Consider the following 18091-nt stretch of genomic DNA (forward strand, 5'->3'; position numbering starts at 1 on the left):
TCATCCTTGAAAATTGAAGACTTTCTGACTCAAAAAGATTGTTTTTTCATCTGATAAATCTACCTTGCTGGATTGGATGGCAGTGTCCTGTCCAGAGCCGAAAGAATGATGCTGGAGTGTGTGTGCAAGTAAATCTCGTTTTATTAGAGTAATGGATACATCAAAGGCATTGCGCTTCATAGGAAACCCTACGCTAACTCACTAGAGTCCCTAACTATACTCTAGACATGCTCTGCAGCGTGTGAAGGAAGTTGACTCAACGACCCCCCACTGGGAGCGGCAGGCTTATATAGGAAATGTTTTTGAACGTAATCTCTGACTCCTTCGTAATTCCTGTCTTTGCGCTGTCCATTTCTCGCGGCGACGGGAACGAGGAGACAGGGGACGCGCAACCAACAGCTCATCGGAAGACACCTGCTCCCGAGCAACGGGCTCGAGGTCAGGGGGCGGTGCCACACTGGAATCCTCCTGGGAACTGCTTGGTAAAGGAGGAGCTGGCACTGACTCTGAAGCTTCCCCCCACAAGTCCTCTGCATCAACTGGGGGTGGTGCGCTCGGCTCCTCGGAAAGGGCGTTACTCATGGGAACTGGCTGGAGAGCAGGCTGCCCCCCTCCCGCACGATCCTGCTCAGACACAACAATCCCCAACTCTGCTTCTTCTGGCTGCGGAGGTGCCTGAAACTCATGCCTCCCCCCTTCCTGTCCCTTCTGAGTTGGCTGCAGCGCAACAGGCAGATAGTTACAAGCTACAAGCCTGAGCCAGAAGAACAAGAAAAAAAAGAAGTTGGGGAGGCTTGTCCCTTTAAATTTTCTACATCATGAATACAAGAAAGACAGGCAAGAATGCAGAAAAGATTATTGAAAGAAGGGGCTCCGCAGATACGCTAGAAAGGTCAAGCCCTTCAGATTTGGTACAGAGAATGATGGAGGAAATGAGATCTATGAAAAGTGATTTACAACAAAATATGGTAAAAATGAGTTTAGATATAAAAGAACAGATGAAACAAGATATGGATAAAATGAATACAGACTTAAGAAAACAAAACAGGATATGACTATAATTATGAAAAAAGAAGTTAATGAGATCAAAGAAACAATAGAACAACTGGTGGGGGAAGTAAAAACAAGTTACTGAGAAAATGGGGATTTTAGAGAGCAAAACTGAAGTTTTAACTAGGGAAATGGAAAAAGATTCAGATAATGTGGCATTGTTAGAACTCAGAGAAGAAGAACATTGTTTGAGATTGAGGGCGATTCCTGAGGACTCGGATGAAGATATTAGAGAAAAAGTGGTCAAGGTTATAGCAAACTTTTTGAAATGGGAGGAAGAAATGACTGAATTGGAGATAGATAAAGTCTATAGGATAAACATATGATATGCCAGACCGAGAAGTGTTTCAAGATATGTGTTGGTGCACTTTGTCAGAAAAAGGACTAGAGATATTGTTCTACAGCAACACTTTACTGTTAAAATGCAAGTGGATGATAAAGAAATAATTGTGCTCAAAGAAATTCCCATCAGGATTTTGCGTAAGAGAAAAGACTATTATGTTTTTGACAGATAAAGTAATATCCAATTTTGATGGGACAAACTGGAAGGTGTTATTTTTATATATAAACACCAGAGGTTCAGATTTAATACTGTACAGAAAGCAAGAGAATTTTTGGAAAGATTTAAAGATAGTATGGAGAAACAACAAATGAAAAATATTGAGTAAGCAACAGGAAGGGACTTTCTACCATATGTGGTGGACATGTAAACAAGCAAAAACGTTTTGGAGTCAAATATATAAATTAATGCAGAGAATTTTAAATATTAATATTCAATTTAAACCAGAACTCTTCTTGTTGGGCTTGATGGACGTACAATTGGAAAGGAATCATAGAAGAGTGATTCAATATATAGTTACTGCAGCGAGATTACTATATGCGCAAAGATGGAAGGATACAACATTACCAACAATTGAAGAATGACTACTAAAATTAATGGACCTGGCAGAAATGGATAAGCTGATGTGCCTATTGAGAGAAAAAATAATAGTCACATTTCTCAAGGATTGTGATTCCTTTTTGAGTTTTTTGCGAGACACAGAAAATGAATTGGTGATATTGGGATCTGATGATTAACTAGATTATTTAATTGAAAAATGAAGATTAAGTAATTTATCAGTGAACAAGGTATCTCTATATGTATCTGTTACAGCTGATCGAAGATTGATTGGAAGTCAACTGTTTTTGCATTTTTCTTTTTTTTCTTTTGTATTTTATTTGTATTTTATTTTCTTTAAAATAAAAAATAAAAAATTATATTGTAAAAGAATTGCGTCTGTTTATCGTTGCTATGCAAAATAACATTGCAAGACACAACTATTCATGTTTGTGTTTTTTTAATTCTAAAAAACATTTTTGGGGGGGTGGGGAGATGTAAAAACTATCCAAAGGGCAGGAAAGATATGTCAAAAATGGCTTTAGGATCCCATATAGCACCTATATGTATAAGATTGTCATTTTGAGAGTGGGATGCAAGGTGGTGACTTCCCCTTCCAAAGTGGACTGCCGGAAAGTCTAGTTCTCTAGACTTTTTCCACATGTCCTTCTTCCTTAGAAACTGAAGGAGCAGATAGTACACCTCAGTGGACTGGTTTGGCTGTTGCATTGTGAATTGCAATTAAACAAGGAGGGTGCTCATGGTGGCTACCAGTGAAACTGTGTTTTTGGCGGGCGGCGGGAGAGCAGAGAGCTGTAGCTCAGAGGTAGAACACATTATTTGAATGAACAAGGAACAATCCCCATCTTATCAGGATTCAGTCTCAGTTTGTTGGCCCTCATCCAGCCCCCTACTGCATCCAGGCACCTCTTTACAAATGTCACAGCCTCTCCTGATTCAGGTGTAACCAAGAATTAGAGCTGAGTGTCATTAGCATACAGATGACACTGTGCCCCAAATCATCTAATGATTGCTCCCAATGACTTCATATAGATATTAAACATCCCCCAGGACAACTGCCGGGGGCAGACACATAAATACCTGGTGCTATTTTCTGAATCTGGCCCCATGTTTAGGACTGGAATCACTGCAACACAGTGCTGCCAACTTCCAATTAACGGAGATGGTTTAGGAGGATATTGTGATCAATGCTGTTGCAATCCACTGAGAAATCAAGCTAGAGCAACAAGACTGCACTCCCCCTGCCCCTCTGCTGAAGGTTATCCATCAGGGTGATGACTGATTCTGTCCCAAAATGGGGCCTGAACCCAGACTGAAATGAATCAAGATAATCAGTTTCTTCTAAGAATATACGCAGCTATACTGCCACCACTCACTTAAGCACTTCCCTACCTCCCAAGGGTATTAGTGACTAGACGGTAGTTGTCAAGTATCTCAGGGTCCAGGGAGGCTTTCTTTTGGAGTGGCTGCATGATTGCTTCCTTTATGTACTGAGCTGAATCTTATATTGGTGATAGAGTGTACATGGTAACGTGTTATGCTCTTGAGATGTCAGAATTATGACATTTCCCAAAGTATATTAACACCATAAACCTATATATGTGTACTTGGAAGTAAGTCTCATTGAGTTCAGTGGGTCTTACTCCCAAGTAAGTGGGTATAGGATTGCAGCCTCAATCAAGTAAAAAGCTGTTTAATCTGCTCCAGAAAAAGGAAGCGAAAAAACATCTATAACTCAGCTGGTGGTGCTGTACTAGGAAGATCAAAGCAAAATGCAGGCCTCCCGTGTGTGTTGAGACTCCAAGGTTAATCACCCCTTGTAAGCAAAAAGCCTGTGCAAAAATATAAAAAACTGACAATTGTCATCTTTAGTATCATCCTCCAATCCTCATTGGTGTGCAGAAGGTACATAGCTTATGTAGCAACCTGTATTTCCTTGAAATACATAGTGCATAGTGTTCCTAGAAGGTGGAACTCATTTTGTGTTGGCTCTGGTATCAGCCTGTCTCTTTAGGTGACAGTGTATCTCTTTAGGTGATAGCCATAGCTCTTATATTAGAAAAGCCTATGTCATGTATTGTGTAATATCAATCCTAGATTATTACTATTTATAGAATATTTATTACTTCCATTTTTAGCCATTTCTTCAAATTAGTGGTCCCAGGGCAGGTTACAGCAACAATAAAAACATATAGCACATTAAATAATAAAAACACACTAATAAAACAACACAATCTGAATTATGTGATAATTAATCAGTTAATTAGTGGCTGTTCTCAATTGTATCAATCCACTACAAAAGCCTGGGCAAAATGTTGTGTTCAACTGGTGCTGAAAGTTACTTTGCTTATTATGTTATAGTACTTTACAAATGGGGAACTGATGCTTAGAGATGATGGTATAGCAAAGGCTACTGGGTATTTTATACACACTGACTCTTTAAAGAAGCTGAAAAACCTGCTCTCTGGGCAAAATAACTCTTTGCACCAATTCTAACAACAATTAGATTATTATTGATTTTTCCTGTGAAAACTGGAAATGTAAAGACAGCTAGTAGCCCAAACTGATGTATCTTCCACTGCAAAAATCTGCCTTTGCCAAAGGCTTTATGTATGTCCTGCTCTGTGTAATGCCACGTAGTGTTGCATTCTGCATTACTAAAGCTTAGGGAGGGTGTATGTAATATAAATGTATATTATATGCATAGGGAAAGCAGGTTTGTTCCATGAACGCTCTAAGGATATGCTCTCTCTTCTAAACCTCCCTGCCCTTTCAAGCTTTCTTCCTTTTACTCTGTAGCTTCTTGTACTTTTATCCTCTTTGAATCCCTGTTACTTCCAGCCGCAGAAAGCAGCCAGTGATGGTGAAGGAGAGGGAATGGGATTGTGCAGTGCCTCCTAAGAGGCCAATTCTTCCTTGAATTCTTAGGCTTAAGCATATGCTTAAGACCTAAGCACATGCTAACTGTGTTTGCGTAATACTGTCCGCTATTACACTTGTCCATTCCTTTGGATGCTTTTCTTGCCTTCTTAATGTCAAAAAATTGATTACAAGCTTTTGGAGTAAGAACCTGTCTTTTTTGCTTATTTTTCTCTGTAAACTGCCATGAACATTAATTATGCTATAGAAACACTACTACTACTACTACTACTACTACTACTACTACTACTACTACTACTACTAATAATAATAATAATAATAATAATAATGGTGCACTTCTGTTCAACTATCACTAATTTTAGGGGCCATATGCACAGGAAAACCGCATGATGGATTGTGCCCAATCACAAAATAATAAAAAATTATAGTTTGAGCAGATCCTACGCAAACATTGCAAAATGCTATGTGATTAATTTTATTGTTTATTGTTTATTATTTTTTATTTATTAGATTTATATCTAATTTAAATTTATAGATTTATATTTTGTACAGCATTTAATTGTGAACTCTGTATTTATCAGTCTGACAGACCATCATGTTTGTTTATTCAGAAGTAAATCCCACTGTGTTCAGTGGGGTTTACCCCTAGGTAAGTGTGAATAGGATTGTAATTTTACCGCTATTTATATGTTGTCAGTCAATTCCCAGATGTTTAAATTAGAGCATATAAAATAGCTCTCCATAAGTTTGCATATTTATTGTATAAGGTCATGCGTCAAGCAAACATTTCAGTTGAGCTGGTAGATCTAGTTTTTGTTAATACTTCATGCAATTGTATCAGATCATTTTTTATCAATTGATAAATTGCTCATCAATTAATTTTCTTACATATAATTTGGAGCATTATGAACTCTTTCTTATCAAGTAGACAGGCTACTTGATATGATGAACAAACAGTAATCTAAAACGGTATTTTAATTCTCAGGAGAAAAAACTACTTTAGCTTGAAAAGTATATTCCCTGCAATCTTGAAGCACTAAGATATTTTCTTTAACTCTACATTGTATAGCGTTTCTGAAATTGCATGTATGATGTACATTTATTTTATTTTTTCTTTCCATTTCTCAATCTCCCTACCACAGATAAAGAAGAAAATGATCAAAAGTGTTACTTTTGTGTAGGTTTCTGTTTCCATGAATAATCCTATATGCATTTTAGTTTTGTGCAGAATCTGGAGTTACACTTTAAGGCTGATGAAATCCTTTGGAGAGGGAAAATAGCAGGATAAACTGTTCAAAAAGTGGAGAAAAAATTTGACTAAATTTTGTATACTGCATTGCTTTTCATATTTATCCTATTAGGGCTCGTGTAAAGGAAGGAGAAGTAAAACACAAGGGTTCTACTAAAAAATCCAGAGAGCTGTTTAAGGCATGTCAAGAGCAGGGGTGGTCCTGGGTGTCTGAGGGCCCTTGGGCATTGGCAGCTAGTGGGCCTCTTGTCCCTTTCCTCTTAAAATCACACTCCTCCTCCCTCTTGGCCCCAGCCCTTGTAAGTAAAACAAATATTGACCAATATAGAAACCCCTTGTTGTCAAAGTAAAACAATACACCTTTTGATTGTCACTGCTTGGGTTTTTTACTTTTTTGTGAACAATATAATTTGCAGTTATAGGTTAATCAACAATCCTATACTTCCTTACCTGGAAGTAAGTCCCATGGAGCTCAGTGGGGCTTACCTCTGAGTAGGCATACAATTTATTGGGATTATTTTTTTACCTTAGAAATCCAAATTGGGTACAAAATGCAGATAACCCCTCTTCTCTGTTGCAAAGTCTCAGTGGTTCAAATATTATATTGGGGAAGGGCCATAGCTCAGTGGTAAAGCCCCATGCAGAAAGCACCAAGTTCAGTCCCTGGCATCTCCAGGTAGGGCTGGGAATGCCCCAGTCTGAAACCCTGGAGAGCTGCTGCGAGTCAGTGCTGACAATATTGAGCTAGGTCTGACTGGGTCTAAGGCAGCTTTCTGGGCTTCTATGTCCTTGCTTCCCCCTCCGAAGATTATTAATATCGCTGTCCTATTTTTCAGAATATGCCAGCAAAGAAGTAAGTGGGATGGAAAATGAGATAGCTGTTGTGTTCTAACACTTTACATAGCAAACTTAAGCATACTTACTCAGAAGGAAGCCCCATAAAATCAGTGGAGCTTAAATGCAGATGAGAGTGTTTAGTATTGGTTAAAGAGTGAGGTGAGGGTGAAGCTGTAGCAAGCAAAGCTGGAGGAGAGGAAATGGATGGCGGATGGTCAAAGAAGCCCTTGGAGTGTGAGGACAGGAAGAATGAATGGGAAGGAGGGCTGCAAATGGGGAAAAAGACTGTGGAATAGGAAAAGGAGACTTTTGGGAAGGGTGACTTCGCTTGTGCCTGCTTTTGAGACGGGCTCCCGCCTCAAAAGAAGCTTATTCAGATATAAATCAGTCAGAACATTTTTTTTTGACTGATGAAATTTCTCCCGGACAGGGAGACACGTAGAGATCAACCTCAAAAGCCTGTTTTTGTTGGGAGGACTGGATTTCATTAATTTATGAGAAAAGGTCCAGCCAGCAATGCTGGACGGACTTCCGAACAAGCTCTATCTGATTAATGCGATACGTTTATCTTTTCTTCAAAGAGAAAACGGACTAACAGGCAAGCACCCTTCTTTCTATTCTTTTTTTTACTTGGTTTAAATTGTTGCAGCAAAAAGAGATTTGTCAAATGAATCAGCTTTAAAGAACTTCTGGGTGAGCTATAACTCTTCTCTGTTATTCACGAAATTAACAGCTTATCTCTGTTTCTATTGCAAAAAGCTGTCCTGGAAGTGCATTCTAAAGATATAAACAGAAGAGGGATTTCTATTCCGAGGAACATTATATTGTCTGGGACTATTCTCTTTTTGGTCTATTTTATTTTGACGAATCTGCTTCTTCACGACGCCACTAACTGTTTTGATGCTGGGAACTAAATTTGTTTTGCATTCTTGAACATAGAGAGATAAGGCAGGCTGCTCTGTTTATGCTGTGATGTCATCAAGCCTGGAATATTAACCCAATTGTTGCTGAAATAAGAAGTGGTTCTTCTTTATTTTTGTTTTGTTTTGTTTTCGTGGTTTTAAAAATGGCAATCAAGAAAGTGGCTGAGAATCTGGAAGTAATTATGTTTCAGAAAATAATGGATGAGATTGAGATAACGAAACAAACCCTGCGACAGGGCAGTAAGGAGCTGAAAATTGAACTGAGCAAAATGACGCAGGAGCTTAAAGAAATAGGGGATCCTGTGAGAGAGGAGAATGAGATCAGAGATGAGAAAAGAAAAAATAAAGGGAAGATACAAGCCCTGGAGATTGGAACAAATGTGGAATTGGAAAAAGATCTGGAGTTTATGGATATTAGAAATAAAATCTACTGTTTGGAATTTAACGTTATCTCTGAAGAAATTAATGAAGATATTAGAGATAAAGTTATCAATGGCTTGGATAATCTTCTGGACTGGAATGACGTGATGGAGCTTGATATAGAGAAAATCTATGGAATTAACTGCAGCCATGTGACAATGGAAAAACTCTTAAGAGATGAGCCAGTGCATTTTGTAAAAAAGAAGAACAGAGATATGACTTTACAACAATATTTCAGCAACTTATTCAGAATTGATGGCAAGAAAATATTTGGGATAGAGGAAATTCCCATCAGACTCTTATTATATGACTATGGCTATGACAGCAAGATTATTATGGAATACTGATAATGGAAGATTGGACACTGAAATTACTGGACTTAACAGGACTATTGAAGATGGAAGATGGAATTAATATGGATAATGGAATAATGGCTATTGAAATTATTGGACCTAACAGATTTTGATGAGATGGATTAATCGATATGTTTATTTGGACTATGGTTATGACAATAATATTATTATTATTATTAACGAGATGGATTAATCGACATGTTTATTTGGAGAAAAATTGATAGATACATTTCTTAAAGAATTGAAACCTCTCTTTGACTTTTTGTGGAAAGAATAAAGTAATGTTTATGAGATTTGATGATTAATTAAGGTAACTACTGGAGGAAAGTGATTTTATAATATAATTTAAGAGACAGGATTGTTATATATTGTAGACCTACAACTGATTTGATCTGCGACAAATGGGAAGTCAACATTTTATTTTTTTGTTTAATCATTTTTGTTTTGTTTTGTTTTTTGTCTTTGAATGTTTTATGATTTTGTTTTGTATGTTTTATGAAAATTTGAATAAAAATTATTGTAAAAAAAAAGGAATAGGAAAAGGAGACATGCTGGGGCTGCTGCACGTTCTCCCATCTCCACTTCTCTCACACCTCAGCCAGGCAGAAGAGCTGACTGGCTCCCGGTGCTGTGCTGCTTTCTGTTTTGGCGGCAGTGGCAGCAGGTATTGACACTGCTGCCACCTTCACTGCAAGTTCCAAGTCCTGCATTCTTCTCCAGCTCCTGATGCAACAACTGCTCCTCCCCTTGCTCCCCTCTCCAAACCATTCTGGCCTCACCCCTTTAGGCTCTCATCACTCCACATGCCAGACAACAGCAGCACCTTCTCCTCTCCCAGTCTTCTGTGACTGTCAGCACCTGCACTCTGCCAGTTGGGACCTGGGCCATGAGTCACCTGGAGATTGGACTCATCACCCAGGCAGCCTAGGGGCAGAAAGCAAGGCCCGTGATGGTGAGGGGCCTCCGTGAGCTCCTGGGCCCTTGGCCAGTGCCTCACCTGGCCACCCTCTAGCACTGGGCCTGGTCAAGAGCTTGGGAATGCCCAGTGGATTGTTGCTGTTTCCTGTTAAACTGCTCCATATCACAAATAGCTTTTGAAAATCTCATTTCAAAAGTGGCTTCCCCATGTGGCATGTAGCTGCTCAATAAATGTCAACCAAATGTTCCATTGGTCATGCATGGCATTGTGCAGATGAGTCCCAATCAAGTCTATTTTCTTTTTAAAAAATCATACTTATCACTAATGTATACCAACATAACTTTGTTCAGGTGAGATCAATTTAGTACGTGGATAATAAACCATCAGTATTGCAAATATTAACATAATAAAAACATAATATTAAATAAAAATTAATAATCGGCACTAAAACATAATCTCAGTAAGCAGAGAATCAAGGGACCAGAGCTAAGGTTTAGGATATACTTGAGAAATCAAATACATCTTTAATAGCTGTTGGAAACATCCCAAAGTTGGTGCCTGCCTGATCTCAAAGGGGAGAAAGTTCAACACGATAGGCATCGCAACAGAGAAAACTTTCCTCTGCACCTCACCAGATGAACTTCTGTAGGTTTTGGTATGGTTAGGAGGCTCCCATCCACAGACTACACGGTCTATAGGGGAGGAGGTGATCCCAGAAATAATCTGGTTATTGAACAGCTTTTTTTCCATTGACAGTGGCTCAGACTCCCTACAGGGGACTTCATATAACTTGTTATGTGGGAAGCACAGAGAAATTGAATTGGTTAATGAAGTTTGAGGACTGTGGGCCAATACACAAGCTATGATGCACTAACACAGCCTTCCCATATGCGAACAAACACAGTCAGCTTTAAATGCCTCATACCACATGTGCTGAATGAATGTTGCTGTTTTTGGTGTGTGTTATGCAGCACTTTTAGCATAATTGTTTATAGAAAAGTAGCATCTAAATTAAAATCTAATCTGACATTTTTACTGTTGTGTAACCTTCTGAGAAGCATTGCCTAGAATGTGCTGGGGTAAACTGCCTATGGTGGCATTGGGGACAAGTCATGTCAACGGATTGTGGATGGATTGTGCACTATGGGATCTTGTGATTCATTGCAGAGTTAAAACCTTTGCTTCTTGTAACCTAACTCATCTTCAGTGCTGGCAGCCTTCTAAAAGTGAAACTGAAGTTGGCATTTCACTCTGATGGCGTGACTTTAATTTAGGGCAACCCAGAATAGCGGAAAAAGTTGTTTGCTTTCTTTTCACCTATATATTGTATTATTTGCTCTCAATACAACTATTTTAATATATATTCAGAGGTAGCAGCCATATAAGCATAATTCTTTGCCTTAGTGTACACTACATTGCCCCAAGAAGGTGAAAGGCTTAAATAAGTTCTCTGTAGAAAATGAATTGAAAGGAAATAGAGAGAGGGAGATTGCTGAGAGAAAACCTAATGTCCTAATACATCTTGACCAATTCAGCAGCCAAGGGCTTTTGGTGATTAGGCTTGAGGGGATCATACTTTGGTAATGAAATGGAGTGATCCCCCCACCCCGTGTTGCTACAAAAAGCAGCAAATGCTGAAGGGGACAGAAACCATCTCACCTGTGTGAGTTCTGCAAGACCTGCTTCCTGCATTGCTGGCTAATTCCCATCTACCCTGTCTTACTCCAGCTACAAAAGCAGCAACTGCTGAAAGGGCAAGGAGCCACCTTGCTACTAGACCTGAAAGACCTGCTGCTCAGGATGTCTATAGGCTACTGGGGATATTTTTAAGGCGTTCTTTTTGGGGTCAAAATTTAATTTTAGAGGTGCACTTTTGCTGTTTTAGGGAGTATAGCTTTGCATTTTTATTGTTATACATTATTATGAAGTATGACCTGGGAAGTGAGGGTTCAAATACCTACATAGCCATGAAGCACACTGGGTGACCTTGGGCCAGTCACTGCTTCTCGGCCTCATGAAAACCCTATTTATAGGGTCGCCATAAGGCGGAATCGACTTGAAGGCAGTACACATTTACATGGTATGTGGAGATTGCTTAATTTTATTGTATATTTATAGAGATGTTTTCATTAGTTTATTGCTTATGACTGTGGTTGACTATATTTTGTTTTATTTTTGTAACTGTTAGAATGAATCATGTAATTTTTCGATGTTGTAAGCCGCCTTGAGCATGGCTCAGCTGTGGAAAGGTGGCATACAAATAAATGATGATAATGATGACCAGGAATGCTACTGTGGGACTTTAAAATTTGATTCACTGACAAGTTTAATGAGAGGAAATAACCTAGTTCTTCCATTGATTAGTTATGCTTTATGTAGTCCTTATGCTGGCTACAAGCCTTGATGGAATTAATCGGTAGGTTAATTAGATAAAGTTTTATTCACAGATTCAGATTTGGCCCCCAATTGATAGGTGAGGCTGAGATTGAAGGTTTCTGTTACCTTCTTCCTGTTCCAGATTTGTTGGAAAAGAAACATAAACGTTTTTTCTCCCTTCCATTTTTCAACCAAAGACAACAGATTTCCCAGTACTAGTGTCCTAGCAGTAAAAACCACAGGCATTGAAACTGATTTTGAATTATTACTTTCAGTGTCAATACACTTTTAAAACCTGAATCTTCTACAAGACTGATGGGATTTGAAATGCTTATTTCTGAAGCTGTGTTATAATGTGGAGGTGTCTATTTTGAGAGCCTGTGTAGTATAGTGGCTGCATCGTTGGACAGACTGTGGCAACCAAAGCTCAAATTCCCAACCACAAAGCCCTAGAAGATAATATTGTGCCATTTCCTCTCTCTCAGTCTAACCTGCCTCAAAGCTTTGTTGTGAGAATTTGGGGGGAAGGGGGGAGGGAAGCCATGCAAACTTCCCTGAGCTCCTTGGAGAAACAGGGCTGTGGAGTCGGTATGTCAAACCTTCGACTCCAACTCCAACTCTGACTCTATTTTTCTACTGTCCGACTCCGACTCCTCTATTTTTCTACTGCCCGACTCTGACTCCTTCATAAATGGCAAATGTATATTAATTTTTCTACTGTCTGACTCAGACTCCTTCATAAATGGCAAATGTATATTAATGTATTAATATTAATAAATTAGTATTAAAATATTAATTTTATTTTGAAGTTGGAGTCAGTACATTTCTACTGACTCCGACTCCACCTAAAACTGCTTCCGACTCCGACTCCACCCAAAACTGCTTCCGACTCCGACTCCACCCAAAACTGCTTCCGACTCCGACTCCACCCAAAACTGCTTCCGACTCCACCCAAAACTGCTTCCGACTCCGACTCCACCCAAAACTGCTTCCGACTCCGACTCCACCCAAAACTGCTTCCGACTCCACCCAAAACTGCTTCCAACTCCAACTCCACCCAAAACTGCTTCCGACTCCACCCAAAATTGCTTCCGACTCCACGACTCCGACTCCACAGCCCTGTGGAGAAAGAGTGGAATAATGATAGTATTCCATATTTCCAAATGGATAAAAATAAATATTAAAGATAGTGTTTTCTTCTAACAGTTATCAGTGCCATTTACGTATTAAATTGTGAGTAATCTCACAGTTCCAATACCTTTCAAACAATTATACCTTTTTTGTTAATATGCCCAGTTACTTTCATTTAATTAGTTAAGTGAGTAAAAGCCCAACAAGTCTAAAAACGGTTAGTTAGTTGACAGCTCTAAAAAATACAGGCCCACAAAAAACAGTTGTGGAAGGGTTCTTTCTAAATTCATCCTTCTTCCCTTCCCCTCATCCCTTCTCAACAACAATGTGCAGCCATTAAGATGACATATCATAAAATATTTGGGGTGGGGGGAGTGGAAAGGCTTAACAGATCCTAGTACTGTTGTTAACCTTTGGGGCCCATGGGTATATTTGGAAACTGGAGAAACTGTACAACCAAGCACATACTGCAGCCTATTCTGTTGGCTACAGTAGAATGCTTCTTTCAAGCTTAATTTCAACTGGGGAAGGAGGGGAACCCTGTGTGCACCACGGAAGGCCTCTGTGAGCATGTTGTAGTTGTTGCTGCAATTTATATACTGCTTAATTACTTTTGAATTAAGGGGCGTACAAAAGGGGCGTACAAAAACTTGAAATCAATGAAAATAAAGACTAGTTAAAATTGTAAGGGTGGCCGTGGGTGCTATGCTGGCAACCCCTAGCCTAGGATGAACAGGCTCTGTTCTGTTGATGGAAATAACTGAGGAGACTAAGGGAGTCTGAATTTCTGATGTGCTTTCTGTTGCCCCAGTAATGATGGCAGGCATGAATTAGCGTCTGCTCTTATTTTATTCCCCTCACTCTGATGTCTTCTTAAGGCCCATTTTCCTTCTTTGAAGAACCAACGTTAGAATGACTGAAGGGAAACTTGAGTGATTCCTTCTATGGGCTGATATATAATTGTGATAAAGAGATAAGGGGCAGGTTTTGAAATTGTGCACTTCCCTCCCTGCACACCTTCATCCTTTTGATGAATCCCATCTTGCAGCTAAGAATATGTTAACTATGCATCAACCACAGGTTAAGTGGAGAACCTGATGAGTTAAATGCTGATATATCCATTCACTACAATAATAGTGGGACAGTGGAATTTACTTGGGGGAAGGAGTGTGAAAATCCTCAACCCACTTTCATTAATTTAACCATGGTTTAAGAGATTGTCATCATATGTGCCTTGGGCTCATTTGGAGAGAGGTGTGGGATATACATCTAATAAAATAAATAAATTTCACCTTATTTAGCTTCCTTGAGTTGTTGAAGGGATAAATGAGATAAGAATTACAAGGTATTTGCTAATATTTGAAATGCTAATAGAAAGCGAATGTAGCTTTTTAAGTTGTGTAGAATAGCCTTCCCCAACCTGGTACCCTCCAGATATTTTAAGCACTAGCCAACACAGCCATGTTGGGGCTAATGGGAGTTGTAGTTCAAAGCATCTGGAGGGCACCAGATTGGGGAAGGCTGATGTAGAGCAACATGTTGTTTGATTACAGAGAGAGAAAGAGCACCATTCCATTGATTTGCTCTAAGGAATTTGGTCTTAATGAATGTTATAGCCCTAAACAGTTTCCTGATCTCTTAGTTAATTACATTAGGGTTATTTGTAGAGCTTTCAGCAGGAACAGTCCACAGATAGTGGAGGGTTCTTGTTGTGTAATAACTTGGCTGTTCTTGTATTTTCAGATGCAGAGTAAGAAGGCAAATAGTGAACAAATGGAATATGATTTTAAATTGATTACTACGACAAACGGGTAGTTATACAATAGCTTAGTTATGTATTTGTTTTCTTTAAAATCCCAGCTATAGTTTGAACCTCACGTTTTCTGTGGGTATTGTTGAAAGTTTTCTTTCAAGTTTTGAACTGCACACCTGTGCATACATATATTCACATTCAAGTATAGGCCACAGATTTATATATGCAGAAGTACATTGATTTCAGTAGACTTATTTATTTATTATTTTATTGCTCATATTTCTTGGTTGCATCATTGATAAGCAGTTCTGATTAATTCTGTATTGGATTGCAGCTGTGGTTTCTGGGATCCAAAGAACCGGGCAACTAAAAAAGGGGGGAGGGGATTTTCAAAAGCATTTTGTGATATGCTGTGGTGGGGGTCTGTGGGAAATGTCTGCTGTTCAAAGTCACCACTGGATATGTGGGAGCTATAGGAAGTGAAATAAGTCCTTTGTCTTAGTGTTATAAGTCTATAAAATGTTAGTCTTTTGACTTACTAAAATGCTATATGAATAGCTGAAGGATAGATGACAGCTATTTCATGTGTCTTAATATTGAATGTGTGTTCTCTGCGACAAAAATGTAAGGGAAGAAGAGGGGAAAGTGTCAAAATACTGAAGTGACAATGATATAAAATTTATTCTTAAAAAACCTGAGAATCCTTAAGGATAGTAAAGGACTTGTCTTTAATTAAAAGTGCCATATACTTAGTAAAAATCCATGTTAGTTGAGAAATTGATTTTTTTAGAAGAAAGCTGTGAGTTTTTCTGTATGGGGTAAATGTCACTCTGTTCATATCTAAAGCTTTACGGCAAGTCAAGACTTGTACTGTTCAACCAGGTTGTCATGGAAACGTAGCTAACTGTCATCTCAACTCAGGCTGCTGATGGTTTTATTCGTTGGTTTGCAGGATTATTAAAATTTAACAAAAATTATTGATTTGCTTTTTATTTACGCTGCCTTGTGTTTACCTTTAGAAGTTCAGGCTGCATAAAAGCTTCTCCTAGGAGATATATATATATATATATTTAAAATGTTAAACTCAGATTCATCAAATGCTGTTGATGCTTTCTCTCTTTTTATTTAGAAGGTGATATATAGTCTGCCGCAATGGAGTAATCTTGTATTTTACAAATAGTTTTTCATTTTGTTTGTTTACAGCAAAGAAAACCCCTCTCAAAGTCACCTTTTGCTTGACTTTTATTTAACATAAGAGATACCTGTCAGAAAATCATGAAATGGGTACATCAGTGTGCCTAATATTTGAAGTTTCTCACTTTATTCATGTTTTTCTTGAAGCCTGGCAGGATGCTTCAGTGAGCTGAGTTTTTGAAAATATGTTTTTTGTATATGCATGTGCAAGTGAAATTACTTAGTTTTCAGTCACAAATAAGACAGGCAAAACTTATTTACAGTAACTTTGTCTAATGGTCCGTGGATGAATGCTTTTATGCAAAATAGTTGAGGGACTAGAATTAACTTTTCACTTTGGTTGCACATTTGATGTCCAGACTTCACCAACATGTTGGATCTTATTATAATGACTTGATGCCTAGAATTCAATTTTTACTCTACATATTTAAGAGTGCACAGATCATTTGAACATTGGAAGTGTCTTATTCATAATAAAAATGTATGGAAATGGGATTATGTATTAATTGTCACATAACATACGAGCTACAGGCTGTGTTAACTTTTTGATTTTAACTGTTTTGCATCTGTCAAGAATGAAGAAGTATAGCTAAATTATCTGATATATGCCCTGCACTCCAATTTGACATTGAGTCTGTCTGACTGGTAACAACTTTGTTCAGTGTTGGAGTTACTGAATAAAAATTGCTTCTTGCTGGACATCTTGACACATTGTTTTTGACAACTGCATCGTTGATTGTTGACATCCATATATTAATCCCTTTTTAACAATTCTGTCATAAAAACTTAACACAAAAGTCTCTGGTTGTACTATGTGAATGAAACAGTTGAAATTTAGGACTTCTACCATATCTAGTACTTCTCCGTTTTTTTAAATATACTGTGAACTTTTTAATAGCTTAGTTTATTGTACACTGTCTCACTGATATATAATGCAGCATAAGTCTGCGCTTGAATCCCACAGTTATTGCCACATTAAGAAAGTGTTTAGTTGTTAGCTGCCTCCCTATATAATCCAATATTTGGTATTATATAAGCCGCAACACTTCTTGTGAAATTACAAAATCAGTGTTATGAGCATACAATAATTATTCAAAGAAAGGAGCCACTTCACAAATTGGGTTGGATCTAGGGAATCTGTCAGAGGAAGCTTCTCTGGACCCAACCCATTATATTTTCAGGTGTATATTTAAGATTTAAGAGTGTGCCTAAAAATGTAATGGGTAAAGGTGACAAAAAGGTGTTTAAAGGCATACTGGATTGTCTGCAAGTCTCTGTTGAGTATGTATTCAATGGCAAACCTGGATTTATTTTTGTGTAATGTATGGAATGGTTTTCAGTGTTCCAGCAGAAAAGTGAAATTTCTTTCAGTACTAATATGTAGTTCTGAATCAAAATGAAGCATCTTGTCCAAATGTAAACTGTATCACAGTTCTATTACATTTATTTATTTATTTATTTATTTATACATACCCCGCCTTTCTTTTCTTGATAGAAACCCAAGGCGGCTTTAATATGGTTCCCAGGCAGTCTCCCATCCAGGCACCGGCTTAGCCTCATGTGCCCTCAGTCAGTAGCCTGGGACATACATACATTTCAAACTGAAGTAGAGCTTGGATTATCCATAGAATACTTTTTCCATTTTAAGCAGAGTAGGTGAGTCTTTAATGGAACTGATTGGTGGCCAGTTTGGGAATCATATAATAGCAATCAGTTGTGGGAGTTCAGAAGGATATAGAAAAGGTTGGAATGAAGAGAGGAGACTGCTTATAATAAGATTAAACAAATTCTAAGGGTTTTTTGTGACCACTTACCATAGATAAGAGCTAAATTGAATGCCTTTACCCCTGTTGCTTTGTAGTATTTTGGGCGGTGGGGGGTAGGAATGAGGAAAATTTAAGTAAACCTGAGGAAAAACTATATCCCTATTTTCTCTTAACATTTCTTAATGCAGGAAGATGACAGTGAAGAAGAGCCCAAGCTGAAGTATGAAAGGCTTTCTAATGGTGTTACAGAAATTCTGCAAAAGGATGTAGCCAGTTGCATGATGGTGCATGAGAAGGTAAGGGTATTTTTCTTTTTTTAAAAAATGCATGTGTGTTTTGATT

At 38.3% G+C, this 18091-nt stretch overlaps 1 protein-coding gene across 3 annotated transcripts in view; it reads left to right on the forward strand.

Moving 5' to 3' along the window:
• VPS41 (VPS41 subunit of HOPS complex) overlaps positions 1–18091 on the forward strand; it is a 170901-nt gene that overhangs the window by 13363 nt on the left and 139447 nt on the right. For all 3 annotated transcript variants that reach the window (XM_061585727.1, XM_061585725.1, XM_061585726.1), the window contains exon 3: positions 17938–18045. In XM_061585727.1, coding sequence (XP_061441711.1) covers positions 17938–18045 — 108 coding nt within the window. The remainder of the gene's footprint in view (positions 1–17937; positions 18046–18091) is intronic.

The sequence above is a fragment of the Rhineura floridana genome, chromosome 10 (assembly GCF_030035675.1).
Source record: "Rhineura floridana isolate rRhiFlo1 chromosome 10, rRhiFlo1.hap2, whole genome shotgun sequence".
Lineage (NCBI taxonomy): Eukaryota > Metazoa > Chordata > Lepidosauria > Squamata > Rhineuridae > Rhineura > Rhineura floridana.